Source organism: Sitodiplosis mosellana, unplaced genomic scaffold (genome assembly GCF_009176505.1).
Source record: "Sitodiplosis mosellana isolate CC-2019 unplaced genomic scaffold, AAFC_SMos_1.0 Smas_scaffold_4, whole genome shotgun sequence".
Classification (NCBI taxonomy): domain Eukaryota; kingdom Metazoa; phylum Arthropoda; class Insecta; order Diptera; family Cecidomyiidae; genus Sitodiplosis; species Sitodiplosis mosellana.
The window spans coordinates 476,105-495,947 of record NW_022595247.1 but is presented as its reverse complement, the minus strand read 5'-3'; the positions used below and the strand labels follow the sequence as shown (position 1 = coordinate 495,947).

Genomic DNA, 19,843 nt, shown 5'->3' with positions numbered 1-19,843 from the left:
AGTCCCAAGATAGTTCGACTCTTTTTGTATATTATATATGGAACGCAACATCTCGTTCCCTCTCTCACACTCACTCACTCATTCACTCACTCACTCGCTCGTATGTATGTACTGTGTGTGTACATATATAAAGAAAGGCATTCCGTGATGCGCGCATTGTGCACGTTACTCATTATGTTGCACATAGGTAATAAAATTCCGTACGATATTCCTCAAGACATTGAATATGTAGACAGTGAGCTGCTCTCACATTGTTGACGGGCGCGCTCTCCATCGATCGTTCGCTGCTTGATCGCGAGCAAACGTGCGCTCGTTCATTCTCTCTCTCTCTCTGTCCCCATGCTCGTTTCAGTGCTTGTTAAGCTAAAAGCAAAATTCAAAATTAAATGCATTTACTATCGCGCCGTTCAAATTTCACAAATATCTATTGGAGAGCGCGCGCGCACCTTCGGCTGCCACATCGAAAATGTTGTCGCTTCGATCGAATCAAACGAGTTCTGACTTATCAAATCAATTGTACATTTCTCGTTCTCTCTCTCTCCATTACCTATTTCTGAAATACCACTAAAAACACCGAAACGAAAGAAAAAGAAAAAGAATTCTATGATAACTTCTACCGAAATTATTACGAACATGGTTGCCGCAGTGTATTTCGTGTGACCGTCATTAACTCCAACATACAACGAATTTTTTTTGTGGTCGAATTTTTTGTTTTACGAAAAATGGGAGAATGAAAGATGGAATTTAAAATTTGTGGCGGCCATGATTTGCTCTTCTCTCTCTGCTCAATTCTTCTTCTTACTTCTTTCCATCGTTTTCGTTCTTTCTCTCGATCGTTCGTTCTGTTCGGGCAGTGCGCGCATGTGAATAAGTATACTTTGCGTTGTTGTTTGGCCCGGCTTCCTTACCTTTTTACACATACTCAACGAGCTTCAATGTGGATCGGAATGCATTTTTTAGATGCACCACACTTGTATACGTTGTATACGTAGTATGTGTTTTTATTTCATCTCTTCTCTTCGCTTCATTCCATTCCTGCTGTTAACTTGTTTTTTTCTTCTCTTCTCTCTGGTTATCATGACGTGCATGTGTAAAGCAATCGAACGAACGAACGAAAGAAGTAACAACTCGTGGTCTTTGTTGTGTACAAAGGCAACGCAAATGGTGTACTTACGCATGCTTATATTCTCTTGTTGTACGCTCTCGGATAAGAAAACACCGATTGAGAAGAAGAAAGAAAAAAACAACAGAGAGAGAGAGAGAGAGAGAGAGAGAGAGAGATCCCAAAAGATGTGCTTCTGTTCGAAAATGATTTGTGAGTAATGGACAATGCCGCGGAAATGCGCAGCTTGCAGCACATTCATGTGTTTATTGTCAATGTTACGATCAAATTCACAGAGTATTTGCTCAATTGAATATTAATAGACACATTTATTTCTTTATTTACTTCCGACTCTTGTAACAACTGCAAATGCAGTCAACAACATGTCTTTTTCTTTCATTCGTCTCGGAATTTACACAGAATAAACATAAAAATCTATTTGAAAATTGGTAATAAATTTTGAATAAAATGAAAATTCATCCCACAAGTCCATTATGCATATTTTGAAATTAATTTGATATTTGCCTCCACCTCTTCGCTGTTTGATAGCACTGCTCGGGCGGCGGTTAGATAGGATTTTGCTTTACTGAATTGCCCCAATTGTGTGGATATCACTGCAAAAAGAGACAAAAACAAACAATTGGATTAGAAATGGAGTTTGAACAAATTCAATTTCATCCCAAAAGGTCCATTATGCATTCAATCAATCGAATTTGAAATTTGCAGCAAGATTTTTTTAAATTAACATTTGTCAACAAAACACAACAATCCATTCTCATTAAAATGCTCCAAATGGATTCAGTTCATGCGCCTTGTGAATGGCGTCAATCGATCCAATCACCATTATCAATCATGAATTTCGGAACATCTAATCATAAATACCTGCCAAATTGTTGAGCGCTGCTCCATGTGAACCATCCGAACTCAGACACAAACGTAAACATCGACGTGCCAAATTCAAATCGCCACTCGTCTGTAATTCAAAACACACCATTCAGTTCATTTTTTTCTCTCTCTTCAAATATGAATCATATATTTAGTTCCACGAACACAATTTATATGCAAACACGTTTTTTCCCTCTATATCTTCGTTAATGTGTTGAATATGACAAGTTTTATAAATATTGAGTATAAAAAAATGAATGATATCGATTAAATAAATCAATCCAATTCAAAGAAACTGAAAAATCGATGCCTTTTCGAATTAAGTCGAATTCAAAAGCAAATTTAGACAAACACAAACGATCAGGGCCAGAACCAATTTTTTTTTTGGAGTCATCACTCAGCAAGATTAATATGTTGAATGTATCGCGTATACCGTTACATTTTCCACTCTCTCGTTCAGCTCATCATCGAGCTAGAGAAAGAAAAACACGTAGATGATTGATCAAAACTCAAATCAATGAAATTTGGTCTACTTCAATTGTTCGGCTAATGCAAGTTGCATGTTGCGTTCGAGCCAATGCAGTCGCTCTCACAGAAGTAATGAATTTTTTTTTTAAGAAGATTTTTTTCCTCAATTTTTTACTCGCCGAGAAACGAATGGGAAAAAAAGAACAACCATTCGAATTCCATTCGATTATCGAAATCCAAGCGTTACAACGATAGATTCGAACGGTCGATAGTTTCGCTTCACTCTTATTTGTTCATTAATTATCCCGACTGAAAATGATTCGAAACATGCATGCAAGTTGTAAATAGACTGTTAATTAAACGGGAAAAAAATTCCGTGGCCTGTTCTTGATATGATGTGGTTTGGAATTTCCCCTAGAAAGTAGGCTCTCATCGATCGACCAAATCGACTGACACATTGACTTGCATTCGACACATGGCAGTAATAAAATCGACTGTTTTCTTGCTTTTGATCATCATTCGCCAATTTTTACAATTCAATCGATTGCCGGCCTTAGCAAAAAAGTGTTTCCTTTCAGCAGAAAAAAAATCATTTAAAAATAACCAAAATAACACATCAAAGAACGAGAACTGAGTTCAACGAAACCATCACTCCGTAACACGATCATATCTTATGGCGATATAATTTGTCGCCAGGGCATGACACTCCCGAAATAACAAAAATCCAACAACGAACAAACCAAAAAGCAGCAAAAAAAAGAGTTACATACCAAAGCGACGAAGCTCAAATTGTACCATACGTCAGCACGTTGTTCGGGCGTTGTGGCTAAGCGAATGGCACGTTGAAAGCACGGAAACACCAAATCTAATTGACCTCCATACAGACAGCACAGACCGAGATTACAAAATAATTCGCAGCTGTGCACTCCCATGCTTAAGACACGTCTGTACGGAGTTAATAATCATTTCAGTTAAAAATTCTTTTCACTCTATAATTATATTGTGCGTATGATAATGACGGAGAGAATGGAAAATGATACAGAGAGCAAGAGAAGAGAGAAAAGAAGAAACAATTATACCTATAGTAGAGAAGTGCCATTTCGGGCTGATTGCCATAGAAATGATGGACGGCAATGCAGGCGAGCACTTCACTGTTAATTGGCTCCAGTTGTGCAATGTGCCGATGCATACGCACCGATGTCTGCAGATTGCCCATCAGTTCGAGTATGCGCGCTTGATGTGTCATAAGCGAAATTTCATCCGGAAATTTTTTCAACGAATTCTCAAGGATGTCTATTGCCGCCAGCGGCTGATCAATTTTCACATAAACACGCGCCAACAATAAGGCCGTATCAATATGGGCGAATTTTTGCAGTGAGTCGCGTAAAAATCGTTCAGCACTGCGAGGATTACCGAGCGCAATATAGCAACGGCCGATTTGTGTATACCACCACCAAGATACATCACCTTGTCGTCGATCGACTATCGTTTTGCAGAGATCTAATGCTTTGCGAACATCACCGTCGTGGTAGTAGAGAAATTGAAAGAGAGGTTTGGCAAGAGGTTTATTGATGAAATTCGCCGGATTCAATCGAGACGCTTGAAATAGAGGTCCCGCTGGATCGCCCAAAGCAAACATTGTCGCTGAACCCAATCGAATATTTCGAGCCGAATCGATTCGTGATCCACCGGTTCGAAGAGCCGTTCGACTTTTCATCGAAGTGCCCGGTCGTTGTGTCATTGTTCCTGGTCGAGACTGAAAGGGGACATAAGTTGAAGGAAAAATACCGTTACCCTAATTGTTTTTCTCTATTTTAAAATATTTATTCCTGCGACTTTCTTACCATTCCCGTCAACGGCCGTCCACTTAATGTGTGAATAATGTGTAATGTGTAATTAAGAAAGAACTATTACAATGAAATTTCATGGGAAAATTCAGAATTTTCGAATGAATGCGATTTCTAACGACCATCGAATTCTATCACAAATTTCAAATCCGGGCTGGAATTCTAAGTCATTCCACCAAAATCGTTCGGAATTATTTTTTTCGTACATTGGACCATATTGGAGTGAAAGAGAGAGATTCCACTATTTTTCAGCGTGCTACCGGAATTATTTCTCACACAATCCACTCTTCCTTGAGTTATCGGAATAATTCCGGTGGAACGCTGAAAAATTGTGGAATCTCTCTCTTTCACTCCAATATGGTCTAATGTACGAAAAAAATAATTCCGAACGATTTTGGTGGAATGACTTAGAATTCCACCCCCGATCACCAAATTTCAAACGGCAACAGAGACAGAAATCATTGTCTAATGGAACACACCTTAATGTCCTTGGCCGGCTGTTCACTAACAATTGCTGTGGATTTTTCGCACCCGCTTCTGGCCGCAGTGTTGTGCCAGGTCGTGGTGCCGTTGCCAATCGATTCATATCCAAATCGTCACTTTCTTCAAAGAAAGACATTGAATCCCAATTATCAAGTATTGAAAACACAAAGAAAAACACTCGAACATTGAAAAATTAAAGAAAAATTGTTTTCACCTGGTACACCATCATCAGCTTCGATATCATCCACGTAAACTCGCTGAATCATTGCCCGCATCTTTAATTCCCATGGTCCGTTCTGCTGTGGATTCTTTTGCAACAATTCATTGCACACATTTATACACTCTTCGAACTTTTTGCGACGAAACAATGAAATTGCGAGATAGAATTGATCCATGTTTGTCTTGTAAACAACAAATCGGAAAAATAAATGCAAATGAATATTGTTTAGACAGAACACTTAAAGCATATTTCCATAGTAACCGATAGCGGCTGACGCCACCTGTGAATCAAGAGCGAACACTACACGAAGCTCAAGCGTTTGTGTACGCTTGGTGCATATGTACTTGAAACACAGTATGAAATACGTTAGAATAAATACGAATGAAGGTTCAACACAATACAACAAATTAAAGCTAAACAAAACAAATTTGAATCCGTTGCTGCTCTGTGAATCGTATTGATTGTCATTTTGCGATTGTTGTGCATTTCTCCAGAGTAAACCGCAAATCATACAAGTATTCCCAAATAAAAACACCTTGCAAACGCAAATATTTGTGGTTGAGGTCAAAAATCTTGCCAACTTTTTTTATTGATGAAAGTCTTCTTCACATTAAGAAAGAACTATTACAATGAAATTTCATGGGAAAATTCAGAATTTTCGAATGAATGCGATTTCTAACGACCATCGAATTCTATCACAAATTCCAAATCCGATCACCAAATTTCAAACGACAACAGAGACAGCAATCATTGTCTAATGGAACACACCTGAGTAGTTTTGAATTTTCCAAACTCAATTTCATAGAACGATAATGAAAAAAAGTTCAGAAATGGGATAAAAGCGGAATAAATGAAAAATTTAAACACGTTCCACAAATATAGAACATAAAGCCGGAGGTTTAGAGCTGATGTGAATTAATGTCACTGGAAAAGGTGTTTACGGCGAGAGCATCATATTGAATATGTTGTCGTGTATTCAAATAATTCATATTTGAAATGAAATGGGATGCACAAATGCATTTCTATGATACATTCAAGCTCGATGCATTTCAATCAGTGGTATGCAATTCAATTTTGAGTTCAATTTCAGTTGTCGTCAATGTGATGCATGAAAATGGGATAACCATAGATTTTTCCGATTTTCTTTTCAATAAATGATAACATAGGTTCTGACACCAAAAATTTCAGGGGGGGTCAAACCAATTCATGATGGGGTCAAAAAAATCAATTGTATCTAGTGTAAAATCGGTTTCGGAAAGAAGTGAAGACCTAAAAAAAGGTCCTCACTTTTGCAAAAATCGTTGGGGGTCAAATTTTGCCAGCAGAGGTCAGGATCAACGAGATCAGACTATGTCAGAACCTATGAATGATAATCTTCTTGGTGGAGAAAATTGGAAAATATTTTTGTCGAGGTGAACAAATGATGAAAAAATATTGAAATATGAATGGAAATTGGAGATTCCAAACGTAAACCGGTTGAATGCAGTAAAATTCCTATGGTGTAACACCTTAGCTCAACATACTTTGCCGTAGTGACACTGATTTTCCAGGAATGTGTTCAAGCAAACTTCAGTCTGTGGTAAATACTTTTCAAACTTCTTAAACACATTGTGTATTGAGCATCCAATATTTATGCACGGCATTTGATACTTTGCTAACTAATAATTTCCAAGCCAATATACCTGTAGCAACAACTACTTACATTGAATTCATCAATAGTGTTGATTCGACACTTGTCTGCACCCATTGTATCACTCTGTAAACTTTGTAAGCTTTTTGTGCAAAAAGACAAACAATCGCTCGATTCGATCTATTTGTTTGTTTATTAACTTCGTTTTTCAATTGCATTTATTTTATTATACCAATCCATCATAATTGAATCTAAAACTTTGATTTAAATCGTTATCCTCAAAATTAGAGTGATTTTTGTTTGAATTTGAAGAATTTAACAAAGGACATAACATTTTTTTTTTCTTAGTTTGGTTGTTATAATTTAGAGATTTCTTTGTACAATACCTAAATACGGATGAAAATTAAATTAGAAGTAGAGTTCATCTTTGCGGCAAAAGCAAATTTTCATATACAATAAATGAAATGGGAGGGAAAGAAATTGATAACTATCGTATTATAACATTTATTTATGGGAATCTTAATCTATCTTTTCTGTTTTTTGAGTATCGTTTAAATTCTCTCTTGGTTTGTGCCACATTTAATATTCAAAGGGATTTGACACCATCATTTTTCTGTTTATTTTTTTGGAAGGTTATCCGATTTTTTTCTCTCTAAATAGTTTACTTAATTTCAAATGGTTCAATTTATTTCATCAATTTAACTTATTTGAATAATTCAATTAAATGTAATTTTGCATTCGTTCGAGGCTTTAGCAATGCAATAAGTATTGCTGCTCTTACTATGTTTTCTTCTTCTAGTTCTGAATTAGAATATTGCAATCATAACTGATAACATTCAATTGATCTTCCTCTTCAAGTTCACTTAATACACGAAATCAAAGACAGAAGTGCTCGAAGTCAGTAGTATAACACGTCGAACGTTTCCAAACTGCTCAATTTTATAACGATTCAATTTCGTTTTTACCAATTAATTTTGCCAAATTCAAAGGATACAACTGAATAAATGTGTATATGTATATGGTGTCCAATCCCTAGCCTTGGATTCAATTTATTGCTATTTCTGATTCCAGAAAAGTATTTACTTTGTAAAATGTAAACACATAAATACGGGGAGTGAGCACTGAGCATTGTAATACCCCAAAATACATGAAATTCACAAGATATTTAGCACAATATTGATTTGAATCCCCGAAACCGATATTCAAATAACAATTTTTGGTCAAAGGATTCGATGGGTAAATATCTTTTCCATCTATTGGAAATCCGAAATGGGAACATGTCTAAAAGGCTTTGTTTCATCTGTCGGCCATTATCGTCGAGAAATGGTGTGGTAAAATTGATAAGCGGAAACTTCTTTAGTTTTCTCTTTATAAAATTTGCAAGTTTGAGTAGAAGGAAAGACTCTGCTGGAGCTTGAAAAAGGAAATGTTGACATTGATGGAATCGAAAATGTGCTTTGAAATTCGTAGAACCGTCAAATCATGTTACCCTTTGTTAAAATGTTTCCTATTTAAAATTCCGTAGAAATGCTATGTTGCGTGTGCACTATATTTGGAGCTGTGTTTTATTTTGTTATACGTAAATATGTGCTTATGATCTAAGAGTACATGGTTCGTTAAATATTAGTTGCTGTTTGTTTTAATATGTAGTTCAAACTCCGAAAATTCTCTATGAAAATTGATGTGTTCGACAAAGGGGTGCTCTTTTTTCGGCCTGAACAAAAATATTCAATAAGTGTTTGCGGAACGTTATTTTCTGGATAGAATAGACACCAATTTGGAAAACCACAAACTATTTGAAAATCTATTTGATAGAAATTACATTGAATTTACGATGATTTCATGTATGAAATGTATTGTTTACCATTTTCAATGATGCAAAAGCAACATAGCGTATTATTATTCGGTTCTGTGAAATCCGAATTAAAAATCAAATTTGCTTGCACATATTCAATACGAAAATTGCAGGAATGGAACTTGAAAAAAGCAACAAACATTGCATCGGTTTCTCCACATTTGATGTCTAACCCACCTCCCAACGAGAAGCAAAAATGTGTGTGTGTGTGTGTGTGTGTGATTGACACATACACAGAGGGAAATAAGGTTATCAGAATCACCAACATAAGGTCGTAAACGAGCGAATTCCAATCAGGATTGGACATTTCGCAAAATTTTCTGCACTCAGTTATAAGGAGATATGTGGAGAAAATTTTGCAAAATGCTCAACCCTGGTTGGAATTCGCTCGTTTACAACTTCATGTTGGTGATTCTGATAATCTCATTTCGCTCAGTGTAACTTTTCAAAACATCAATTTTCGGTCTAAATACATGGAGCTAGCTCAACATAGCTATGACTCCTTGCCACTGAAAACGAAATGCTTTTGAGCGCAGTCAATTTGCATGACATCGAACGTTTATGAATTAGGTAATAAAAGGTACATTCAATGAGTTTTAAATAGTATGAGTTCAATAAAATGTGCAATAAATTAATGTTTTTGTTGTTGTTGTTATTGACGTTGAAAATACAATTTAATTAAATTTACGGTATTCGGTTTTATCTTCATATACAGCCATTGAGAAGCTTTTTTTTACAATTCGTGACGAAAAATGGTACAAACGTCTGCTTGGACTGTACACAATCGCATCGAATATAATAAATTGAGAACAAATTTCCGCAATTGGAAATCTATAACAATAAAATACGTACATTTATGCAATAGAACATGAAATAAATTCTAAAAATGAAATTACAACAAAACTTGGCACATTTGCGATAAATTGTTCCATAACCTAAGCCTTGTGCCTTAACATTCATAACACGTTCGCAACTTATTAGAAAGTGTGTTTTATTTTGCTTTCTATTTAGTAAAATGGCAGTATTAGTTAATCGTCATATATCGTGTATCGAATTTCGGAGGAGAAGGTACTGTCGCTAACTGTGCTCTTCAACACGACTTTTTCAAGATGTAATGGCAACATTGCCATCTTGACAAGTGTTTATTTCGCAACATCATCGCCATCAATGGGTAGGAGAGACATTTAATGGCGAAAATGTCATGAACCCTTGAAAGTCGTTAGCTTAAAGACGATTTCGTCGATGGCCAACTGAATAGAAGACCTTATGCCATCCGCTTTTGCTAGCCATTCCACATTGACAAAAATGACACGATTCCAATCTATGTACAACAATTGCATCCAAAATGGTCGCCATTGAAATGGGAATTCGTCATGCATCAACCGTTTTGGTCATTCACTATACTTACTGAGTTGGCATTTTACACTGAAGTTGTGATTTGTTCGACAACTTGCACCGAACGATTTGGATGTCGAAAACTTTGCGATCTCCAGTGATTTCGGCTACAATGGCATTCAAAACCAGGTTGCGTTGATACATGTGCCAAGCCTTCTGGAACACTCCTACTGCGCGATGGATGATGTTGCAAACCGTTCGCAACCACTTGATTATTGTACTGACGATGCAAATCACACCTGAGAAATTCAAGAACGGGAACATTTTCGTAAATGTAAACACAAAACACCGTTTATCAATGAAATGAAATGAGAAAAAAAAGAGATGAACAAGTAAATTTACCTTGAATGCGAACGGCCGGTAGTTGCGTAACTCGGTGCACCGTGGTAAGTACGATAGCCATCGTTCCACATCATCGGCGTTTGAAAAGCGAACGAAAGGCTCTTGTGTAAGCGACCATTTCCATTTTCCACTGGCATGCGGTTGACACAGTGATTGGAATGACAGCATCGATTCGCACCGTATTGATGATGTGTTGGTGTGCTGAAATTCACACGATGCCGGAACGATGAGCAACCGTTCGATACACTGCCAATGGCAACGAAAACCGCATTAATTAAAATGATTACATTTCAAATTGTATACAAATTTGTGTATGTCTGCACTTGGTTAACTCGTTCGCTCTCTTGAGGCCGAGCCAACGAGTTACTTCAAGAATGACTTAATCAAAAGCAAACAAATGGTTCTTTTTTCTCAACTCTTTTTTTTTATATTCGATGTTAAACCGGAAATTAAAGTGAAAAACTTCGTAAATTAGCTTCTGGCCATTCATTGGTAAAACGGTTTCGCATGCCATTATCATTTTTATAAGCGGAAAACAACACATTTTTCGTCAAGAGGAAAGGAATATAAAAAAGTTTACGTCTAATTCGAAACCAAAACTGTTTTGGTAAAAACTTTATCATCCGCTTACCATGAGGTGCACTGTGTACCACTGCTGTACCAGTTGTTGTAGCGCGATGAGAAGCTGCGATTTAGCAAATCGGGGCAATCCGTCGTTGGTACAGTGAAATGCGAAGTAATCGAGCCGTTTGCCGAATATTTGGATAAATTCTGGCGGCCACCCATCGGATAGCCGATGAAGAACATTAGAACGGCTGAGATTGCCGTGGATGCTGAGCAAACAAAATAACCGGCTCGTCCATATCGAAGAGATTCTTTGTTGAGAAATGCCGTCAACGGGATACCAACCAGCACCGGGATCGATTCAGCACATCGAATAAAACCTACACCATGCAATATATAAATGACGTCAAATTCACCAGAAAACAGCAATATCTTCATCATTTAGTTATTTTTTTTTCTTTCTTCATGCCGCAATAGAATGGTTCGATTCGGCTCCCTTGTTGTTTGTATCTCCTTATGGATTCAATGTACACACACAAACAGTATGGCATGTTTACACTTACCCCATGCTTTTGTAAAATGTTTAGCTCGAACTCGTTCCAATGCCAGCATCTTTAATGTGTAACGATAACAACCCAACGCAACTCCATAGCCCCAGGCCGTTACGCACAGTGCAGTATAGCCAGCAATACCCGATATCACCAATGTGGAAATGGCAACCAATGCCAAACCAATCTGTTGTTTGTTTGTTCAGAGGTATTGGAGAGATGGGTAAGACGAGGACGAGAGAAAGAGAGAGAGAAAACATTGCAAAAATGCATATATAACAACTGAATCGAATGAGCATGTATCGTAATTTGTATTCCCTTTTCCTTTGAGCACTGCTTTATTTTCACATCCACGCATACACACACGGGAGCTCGCGCGCGCTCACGCGACAAATAACGTTTCGAAAATAGTTGTGTTTTTAAAGCGACCGATAGAAAATGTGCGGTATTTTGTACCGCCACACACATGAACAAATACCGATAACAATTCTACTAGATGGAAAGTTTAGCCGTGTGTGTGTGTGTGCTTTTCTCGCCGAGTAAAAAGGAAATGATTTATAATAGCTTGAAATTCAAGTGAGTAGAGCAACAAAACTGAAGAGTAAAATGAAATTGGAATTGTGAATGTAACTCACCTGACACACATACTGCCGTGATATATTAATTTTCCGGTAAGAAATCGTAAAATTTTTATTTATCGTTGAACCACTTGCCACAATGCCAAATGCAATCGAGAGACCGAGAAACGTTTGTAATAAAACTAAATCTTGAACATCGTAATGCTCGTCGGAACCATGCTGTGACATAAAAAACAAGGGTGCATATGAACCAAATGACGCGACCGATGAGCATATGATTAACATTCGCACGGTCGACGATTTAAACGGTGAAAAGTCCAAAAACGGTGGCTTTGGCGTACGTATATGCGTTTTCTTTTCTTTCACCTGCAAAGAAACGGAGCAAAATAGAAAGAAAGTAAGAAAGAGAAGCAATCAGCAAAATAAAATCAACGGAACAACAAACACATAAAGATGTAATCAATGAGAAAACAAATTGAATGTAATATTTTTTCCCATTGCAGTCGCCATACTCAAACGCTGAAGTGGAATTGAGTATTCCTAGCAATACAGTACCCAAATACCATTTAATCATTCAATGCTTGGTGATATAAAAACAAAAACCTTTTGTTTTTGCAACGAAAACCCCATTTATTTCGATAAACACATATACAATGTTTGCAAACTGGCACAGTTGAAACGCTGAAGGTCGTTTATTGCTGTGTTGCTATTGCTGTGTTGCTATTGCTGCTGTTGAAAACAAATAAAAATAAATTGCACCATCACCAAATAAAAACAGTCAACAAACGAATTAAAATCTTTGCCCAAATTCATCGCACCTCCAAAACTAGATAAACGGTAATAAAAATTTATTGTACAGCATCCTGATCCATATCTTAACACAAATTGAGGTCCATTTAATCGCATTCACTTCGTACTTTGAAACAGTTTTTTTGGAGAAAACGAAATGGAAATGGTAATTTTTCTTGTTGCAAAAAGTCGAATTTTCATTTCGTTTTGAGCTTTTATTATCTTTTTGGAGTATTTCGCTAACTATGGAAATTCGTCACAAAAAAAGAGAGAATAGCTGATGGAAATGATATTATGTTCATTTTATGCAATACATAAGCATTTTATGTCTCACAGTAGATGAAAATAACTATGTTTGGCTTTCGTACAGTGTAGAAAAACCACCCTATTTCTACACGCAAGTCACCAGACCTCATAAGCTCTTATAAAAACCGGATGTTCACAACTTTTCTTTACAAATCAGCCATTGCAATATTCAAAAGTCACCTAGAATTAATGAAAGTGTGGAAACTATTCAGCATGAATTGGTCAATTTAAAGGCTTTTATTCAATGGCCTAAGCCTTGCCGTCAGTATAAATACTTTGATAAAATTGTGATTTGTATGCTAATCGCTCAACACATTTATTATGTTTTCAAAAGTGTTTTCCATCATATCCACAAGTCAAATTGTATGCAATCATTTTCGATTCATCTCAAAACTTAAATCCATCACATGTTTATACAAATGGGCTTATTTGTATGAATCATTTGGAAAATGATATGAATGAAGTATTCCTTGAATGGCATCACGAAATGTTCATTTTCTATTTTCATTCCCATTAACATAATCATTTCTGTTCCACATTGAATTCAAAGCAACGACTTAGCGGTTGCCAACAGCAGGAAGTGAATAACGATTTGATCATTTCTATTCGAAACGATTGTCCTGTCTATGATGCTATTTCAATGGCATGCGAATGAGCCAGAATAATGAAAATGCGATTGAGCGTTAGTTGTATGCGACTGATGATTATTCCACTTAAGTGAACATGGTGTGGCTATTGTAAGCGCAAAACACTTGAAATCATTTCAATCAATCAATGTTCAAGCATCTTTTGTATTCGTTTCACTACAACCACTTCTTATTGCCTATTATTAAATGTAAACATGTATATACAGACAAACCCAATTCACAACCAAAACCGTGTGTTCTCCTGTCACTTTATGAAATTACATTTCTTCATACGATTGATAACGTCCACCTGCAAACGCATCATTGTTGATTGGTCTAGGTCAAGAATTAGAGCTTTTGGCTATTCGGGAATAAGCAAGACACCTCACTGTTGCTGGCATCAATTACAATGTGTAGGTCATATTTTTTTTGGGCCCACGGCACGAAATATGATGTTTTTGTCTGACCCATCACACGGTAACTTGTACATCCTTGGGCTATTTTTTCGGCTTGGGAACAATTCATCTTTTTTCGGGCTTGTGCCACGTGATGTTCTAAACACAATATTCATGTTGTGGAATTGAAATGCAATCTCTCGTTGGTGATTTGTAAATACACCGAAATTATTCTTTCATTTCGCGAATGTACATTGTAATTTAACTATGGTTCATTCCGGCCACATGAATCCCACTTGCTTTACTCAACTGAATACGTACGTAAATCTCATCTTTCCGAAATGAATTATTAATTTGTGAAGAAACTTGAATTTTGCTTTCATTATGGGTTTTTTTTTCAGCCGAAATTAAGTTTGCCAAAATGAATATTATTCAAACAGAAGAAATTAGTTTTACAGTTGGCCTCACAATGAAAGTTCGGCGCAACTAAAAAATAATTGCAGCAAAATGATTATATTTCAGAAAGAAAAACGGGTTGAAGTTTCAAACTTCATGGTGCTCTTCGATTGGATTACATGCCGAAGCCAGAGAAAGAAACGATGAAATGGAAGCGCGTACGGAATTTTCATGATAGTTTTACATTGACGTTTCGTGGCAAAAGTAATTTGAAGAAAATGCGCGACGCGATGTTCATAACTTAGAAATTGCGCTACATCCGAAATTTTCGGCCCATCCGCAAATGAGATATGTACATTACAGTGTTCGCAAAGTTGTGTTTTTCATCTACTGCTGCCGCTGGAAGGAAAATGAAAATCACGATCTGTAAACCGAAACCACTTTTAATGAATATCCTGTGTCTATACATCGGCCAGTTTTTTGAGCGGACACTCATTTATTCGTTGTTTTATTCATAGATTGCGTGACAAAGGAAGTAACAGTCAAACATTAAACCAAATTATTGTTGTCAATTGCTACGAAAGGCCAAATCTTCTTCTTTTTCTTCTCCGAATCTCTCCTTCTGCTGCAGCAGAAGATATACGCTTACGCATGCTTATACCTTATCATTATACGAATAAAGAGGGAAAAAAGTGATTCAATTTACTTATTATATTTACCTTTTTCCGTTGGTTTTTCATAAAGAGAATGGCTCTCCGCTGTGGATGATAAAGTGACGCAGGTCGATAAAGTAATCCCATGAAAAAGCATAACGACATTAAACCAGCAACGGCTATTAGTCCATGGCACCATTTCAGTTTTCTGGAATACAATAAAAAAAAGCAGCAGCAGAAAAGCAATGAGAAAAAAGAAAGAAATAAAAAACGAGGACGATGCGTGGACATTAACAGTAGTTAAAGAGTTTGATATTTAAGTGAAGCTTTTAAGTTGATGAAATGCATTAAACATTCATTGATGTAGATGGGGGATGAGAGAGAGAGAGAGAGAAAGAGGATGATCTGGTCAATTTTTATCGGAAAATTTTTGGATTCTCTCTGAGAAAAGCTCAATTACAATAAAACCCAGCAAATGCTCAAAGTTTACATCATTTTTCTTTTTCTCTGTCGCTCTTCCTTTTCAGCTCATCCAATTTTAATTTTATTACTGGACTTTCTTTTTATGAACTGACTTCTGGGAGTTCTACATTAAGACGGGATAAAAAAAATATGTGTGAGAGATACTTACTCGATACCCTCCTTTAAAATGACTGAAAATAATGCGATGCCAACACCTTCACCAGACATTGTGATCATCTCGACGAATTGTCTGCGTCGCTTGAAATAGTGACCCAACATGACTGCCGATGATTCACGCACCATTGTCGCTCCAACACCAACGATAATCCCTGTTCATTTTAACAACACCGACAACAACAACAAAAAATTCATTCATCAAATTTATCATCAGCCATTTATTAAAATCTACTAAATAAAATTTGTTTTGAGTGGCCATTTGTGAAAAAAAAGCCGAAAATATTATCTCGTTATTCCGAGCCATAAACATTACAATAGAGAATGAATGCACACAAAACAGAAATAATATGGAGTGAATTATATGAGTCTATATAAATATTTCAAGTTGCTTGATTTATTACGAATATCATGATAATGAATGGTTGGAGCGTGCGCGCTACGCGTACCATAAACCACTGACTTTTTTGCCACTGAGCTGAATATTTTTTGTTGTGTGTGCCGTTATCCGATATCACCCGGTGAAAGTCGGTCAATTCGTTGCGAAATATTATCAAAATGACTTCTGCTTTTCGTTAGAATTACTTTGGCTTTTTTTCTTGGAATTTTGTGTTGCTTTAGCTACTTTCTGCCACAGGGAATGTCTTCACGTGCGATGAATGATGACGTAATGGTAGCTTAAGTTCCAATTGGACTCCCAAGCACCAAAGAAAACTTTGCCTCGAGATGTGAAGCAGATGTCTAGCCGAAGTGTACAAACCAATTTTGGCATACATTCCCAATGTATTGTTTTGCTGACGCTTGAATTTATCCTGTGCACATGAAATTCGCACGTCAAAATTGGTTGTAATGTTGATGAGCACTGAGTTGCCATTTTTTCGCTCGACATTTTTTGCACAATCTTTTTTGTGTGCGAAACTGACAAGTGCTAGAATAACAATGGCTTTATTTTAATTGTTTTTTTTTTGGCTGTACAATGTGTACTGTACATGTTGTCTGTCAACGATTGTTTGTTGGCAGCTTTTCAAATGGCACAAACGAATGAAAAGAACAACGATATTTTCTTTGTTCAGAATTTTTTCTGAAAAATTGGCCATGTCTTTATTTTCCCACGGAGAAAAGTGGATGCTCAATGTCGAATACTCAAATTGCCAATAAAATAAATTCAACAAAAAAACAGACAGCTTTAGCTAAACACAACCTTTTGTTTTTCATTTGCCAGGAAAAATAGTCGACTCTCCTTCGTATTGAGATTAAAAACATGCAAACGGAAAATCGTTTTCGTTCATTTCAAGGCATCGAGTGTGCCGGTATGTTGTTTAAACATCAATGCGGAATATGAATCCAATTCCACTGAAAATTATGTAATTTTAATAGGCAATAAAATGTTTATTATATTCCATTCATAGCTAATGTTTTGGAAACGTGTGTGCGTGTGGGGTTTTTGTGTGCGATGCTTCACTCCCCCTGCAAAATGTGCCAGCCTCTGTTGAAGTGAGTGTTTACGGTGGATTTATTCGAATTGTTATTTTATCGGTACTGTTACGAGACGATACAAAGAAGAGAAGATAATTTCCTCGTTTTTCAACCGAAATACGGAGAAAATCGATAAAACATGGCAAAACGCTCGTTTTGGATTACGTTTCAGATAATTCACTATCTAATACAAAACGATTTTGGTAAATGTTTTGTGTTTTTTTTTATTACCAAAACCTGGAAGATGCCTGACACGGCAGGTGGGCATTTGGTTTTGAATGAAATGTGGGCATGAAATATGCTGTTTCCAATAAATGGTCAGCCTATCGTAAAAACGGCAAATCGAATGCAAATTGCTTAAAATTGACCCATTTACGATTTATTGCCATAAATTTTCAATTTTTTTTTCCAATGTCTTTTCACATGGAACATTTCTATCCACTTAATTTGGAAATGATTACATAAAAACAAACGAACACAGCAAAACCAAAAGAAAATGGTCACATTTTGATGACTCTAAACTTACCGTAACTTAAGGCCACTTGATGCAATTCTTTTGCAAACGACGTAAACAATATACCGAGTGCCAGTACTAATCCGCCAATGACAGCTGTTAAACGCGTTGATTTACGACGACAAAATGCGATTATAAGCGGTGCACTAAACATCGAAACGGCCCAACTAGTCGAACCCAGCCAATCTAAAAGTGAGATGGAAATGGAGAAAATGAAACAGTCAAAAATGGAAAATTATACGCAAAATGCTGTGGGCGTTGTGTGTTTGGATATTGAATCTTTTGGGTGGCGGATCTGTGTGGATTTATGGAGGTTTCATTCGAGTTTTAATCACATGGCAACGTGTTTCTATTTATAGCTAAGTCGAAAGGGATCGGATCAAAGTTACAAAGGAAAGAAAACCATTTTTCATGACTAATGAGCCCTGTGTTGAAGTCATAAAATTGATGATGAGCCAGAAGTCTGGACTCGATTACCAAAAGCATCTCTCCGTAATAAGATTAGCTAAATTCTCCTATACCTTCGGACTGCCGCCGCTGCATGTTGTCGCAAGCTCTGAATATTTCGGATCGACTCCATTGTAATTAGCTCGAAATATTGTATACGCAGGTGCTTTGTCATTAAAATCTATGCCAAACACAAGAGCAAAAGCAATTTTCAAACATAAATTACACAAAAATAAAGGTGATTTGGCAAACAAATTAACGAAAATGCCCCCATTTTTCAACGTCCACTCTTATTGAAAACGAACAAACATCGCTGAAGATTGTTTACAAAAAAATCAGTTTTATATATAGATAAAAAGAATTACATTCGTAATCCCAAACTTTTCCGTACCGTTGTCCGTATATTTGGTGTTTTTTTTAATATTCTTGAAAAATCGGTCAATTTAGTCAAAACTTCGACAATTTTGTATGGGAATTTTGTATGTTGCATATTTTTTTCACAAAATAAGAAATTGGTTTGATCTTTTTGATCGATGTGTATTTTTCAGGTGACGAATAGCTGAACCAATTTAGCTGAATAAAAAGATGATTTTCTTCGATTCCTCTTTTCGATTGTAGTGTAGAATTCATTTCAAACATGTTTTTGTCAATCTATAACCATACCAACCAATAGCTCAAGTAATTAGTCTTTTTAATTGCTTACGATATTGGTATGGAGTAGAATTTTTTAAACTTTTTGTGACCTTAACGTACATCCGTGCTAAATTTGAACGCAATTTTTATGAGTCATATGCCGTCATAGGTTCTGACATAGTCTGATCTCGTTGATCCTGACCCCCCCTGGCAAAATTTGACCCCCCAACGATTTTTTCGGAGCCATTGCCATTTTCGGACCTTTTTTTTTTTTGCTCCTCAATTTTGCTGCGAAGGGAACATTAACACTAGATAGAATGGATTGATTATGAAAATGATTTTACACTAGATTTTTTTGACGCCCCCTTGAATTTTTGGTTTGACCCCCCCTGAAATTTTTGGTGTCAGAACCTATGTATGCCGTAGGCATGGGATATGTCGCAGGGATAGTAAATTCATATATTCCAAATTCCATTAAGATTTAAATTGAATTCACTACAGGCAGACTAACATTCAATTTCGAGGAGTCGCGAAGTGAACAGTGTTGGTCAATCATGTAAGATTCCCTTGTATAGCTAAAATGATGGCCGTTTTATGCGCCATCTCTCATTCCGTTCTACAATTACGGCTATTCGTATTACAAACAACATGTGGAGAGAATGAAATGAAGACGTGGAGAGAATGATTTGAGTGTTTCTCTTTATGAACAAATTTTTTTATATTTTTTTATGAGGATTATGTTTTTAAGGTACATATTCTCGAATCATTATTGGCCCTTCACATCATTTATTTATTTTTATCATTTTTATTATTAAATATAATAAAATGAATGCAAAAAATCTAAATTGACTTGGCCGACGAGATATGAGATGGCGCTGACTAACGGCATTCGCGCGATTATCTCTCCAATTCCATACAAATACGGGGTGATTGGTGTTGGTTGCTCTTGTTCACTTTCAAGTGAAAGAAGAATTTGGTTCACTCTAGAGTATAGAGTCAACGTGGATGGGTTGAATTTTTCTTGATACAGCGTCAGACGTCAATGCAGAAAGAAT

The 19,843-nt window shown here is 36.4% G+C and overlaps 2 protein-coding genes across 4 annotated transcripts in view; both read right to left on the bottom strand.

Annotated features, from left to right (window-relative positions):
* Positions 1 to 1,452: 1,452 nt before the first annotated feature.
* Positions 1,453 to 5,180, bottom strand: LOC129566623 (tetratricopeptide repeat protein 8). Its single transcript, XM_055442707.1, has 7 exons — positions 5,000 to 5,180; positions 4,778 to 4,905; positions 4,300 to 4,362; positions 3,535 to 4,211; positions 3,226 to 3,400; positions 1,985 to 2,075; positions 1,453 to 1,716 (listed from the first exon to the last, which is right to left on the bottom strand). The coding sequence occupies exons 1-7, from the start codon at positions 5,178 to 5,180 to the stop codon at positions 1,595 to 1,597; spliced, it is 1,437 nt and encodes a 478-aa protein (XP_055298682.1). The 3' UTR covers positions 1,453 to 1,594.
* A 1,632-nt stretch (positions 5,181 to 6,812) lies between these two features.
* LOC129566641 (monocarboxylate transporter 10) overlaps positions 6,813 to 19,843 on the bottom strand; it is a 68,557-nt gene continuing 55,526 nt past the window's right edge. For all 3 annotated transcript variants that reach the window (XM_055442735.1, XM_055442736.1, XM_055442737.1), the window contains 8 exons: positions 17,721 to 17,894; positions 15,714 to 15,873; positions 15,149 to 15,290; positions 11,975 to 12,283; positions 11,355 to 11,526; positions 10,859 to 11,171; positions 10,228 to 10,473; positions 6,813 to 10,124 (listed from right to left, as the gene is read on the bottom strand). In XM_055442735.1, coding sequence (XP_055298710.1) covers positions 9,911 to 10,124; positions 10,228 to 10,473; positions 10,859 to 11,171; positions 11,355 to 11,526; positions 11,975 to 12,283; positions 15,149 to 15,290; positions 15,714 to 15,873; positions 17,721 to 17,894 — 1,730 coding nt within the window. In that variant the 3' untranslated portion in view covers positions 6,813 to 9,910. The remainder of the gene's footprint in view (positions 10,125 to 10,227; positions 10,474 to 10,858; positions 11,172 to 11,354; positions 11,527 to 11,974; positions 12,284 to 15,148; positions 15,291 to 15,713; positions 15,874 to 17,720; positions 17,895 to 19,843) is intronic.

What these genes read in the sequence shown, in the direction of transcription:
- LOC129566623 (XM_055442707.1), bottom strand. Translation starts at nt 5,180, where the DNA reads ATGGATCAATTCTATCTCGCAATTTCATTGTTTCGTCGCAAAAAGTTC. An exon ending in GACGGCCGTTGACGGGAATG is followed by an intron (nt 4,212 to 4,299) that starts GTAAGAAAGTCG and finishes GTCCCCTTTCAG; the next exon opens with TCTCGACCAGGAACAATGAC. An exon ending in ATTTGAGCTTCGTCGCTTTG is followed by an intron (nt 2,076 to 3,225) that starts GTATGTAACTCT and finishes TTTGAATTACAG; the next exon opens with ACGAGTGGCGATTTGAATTT.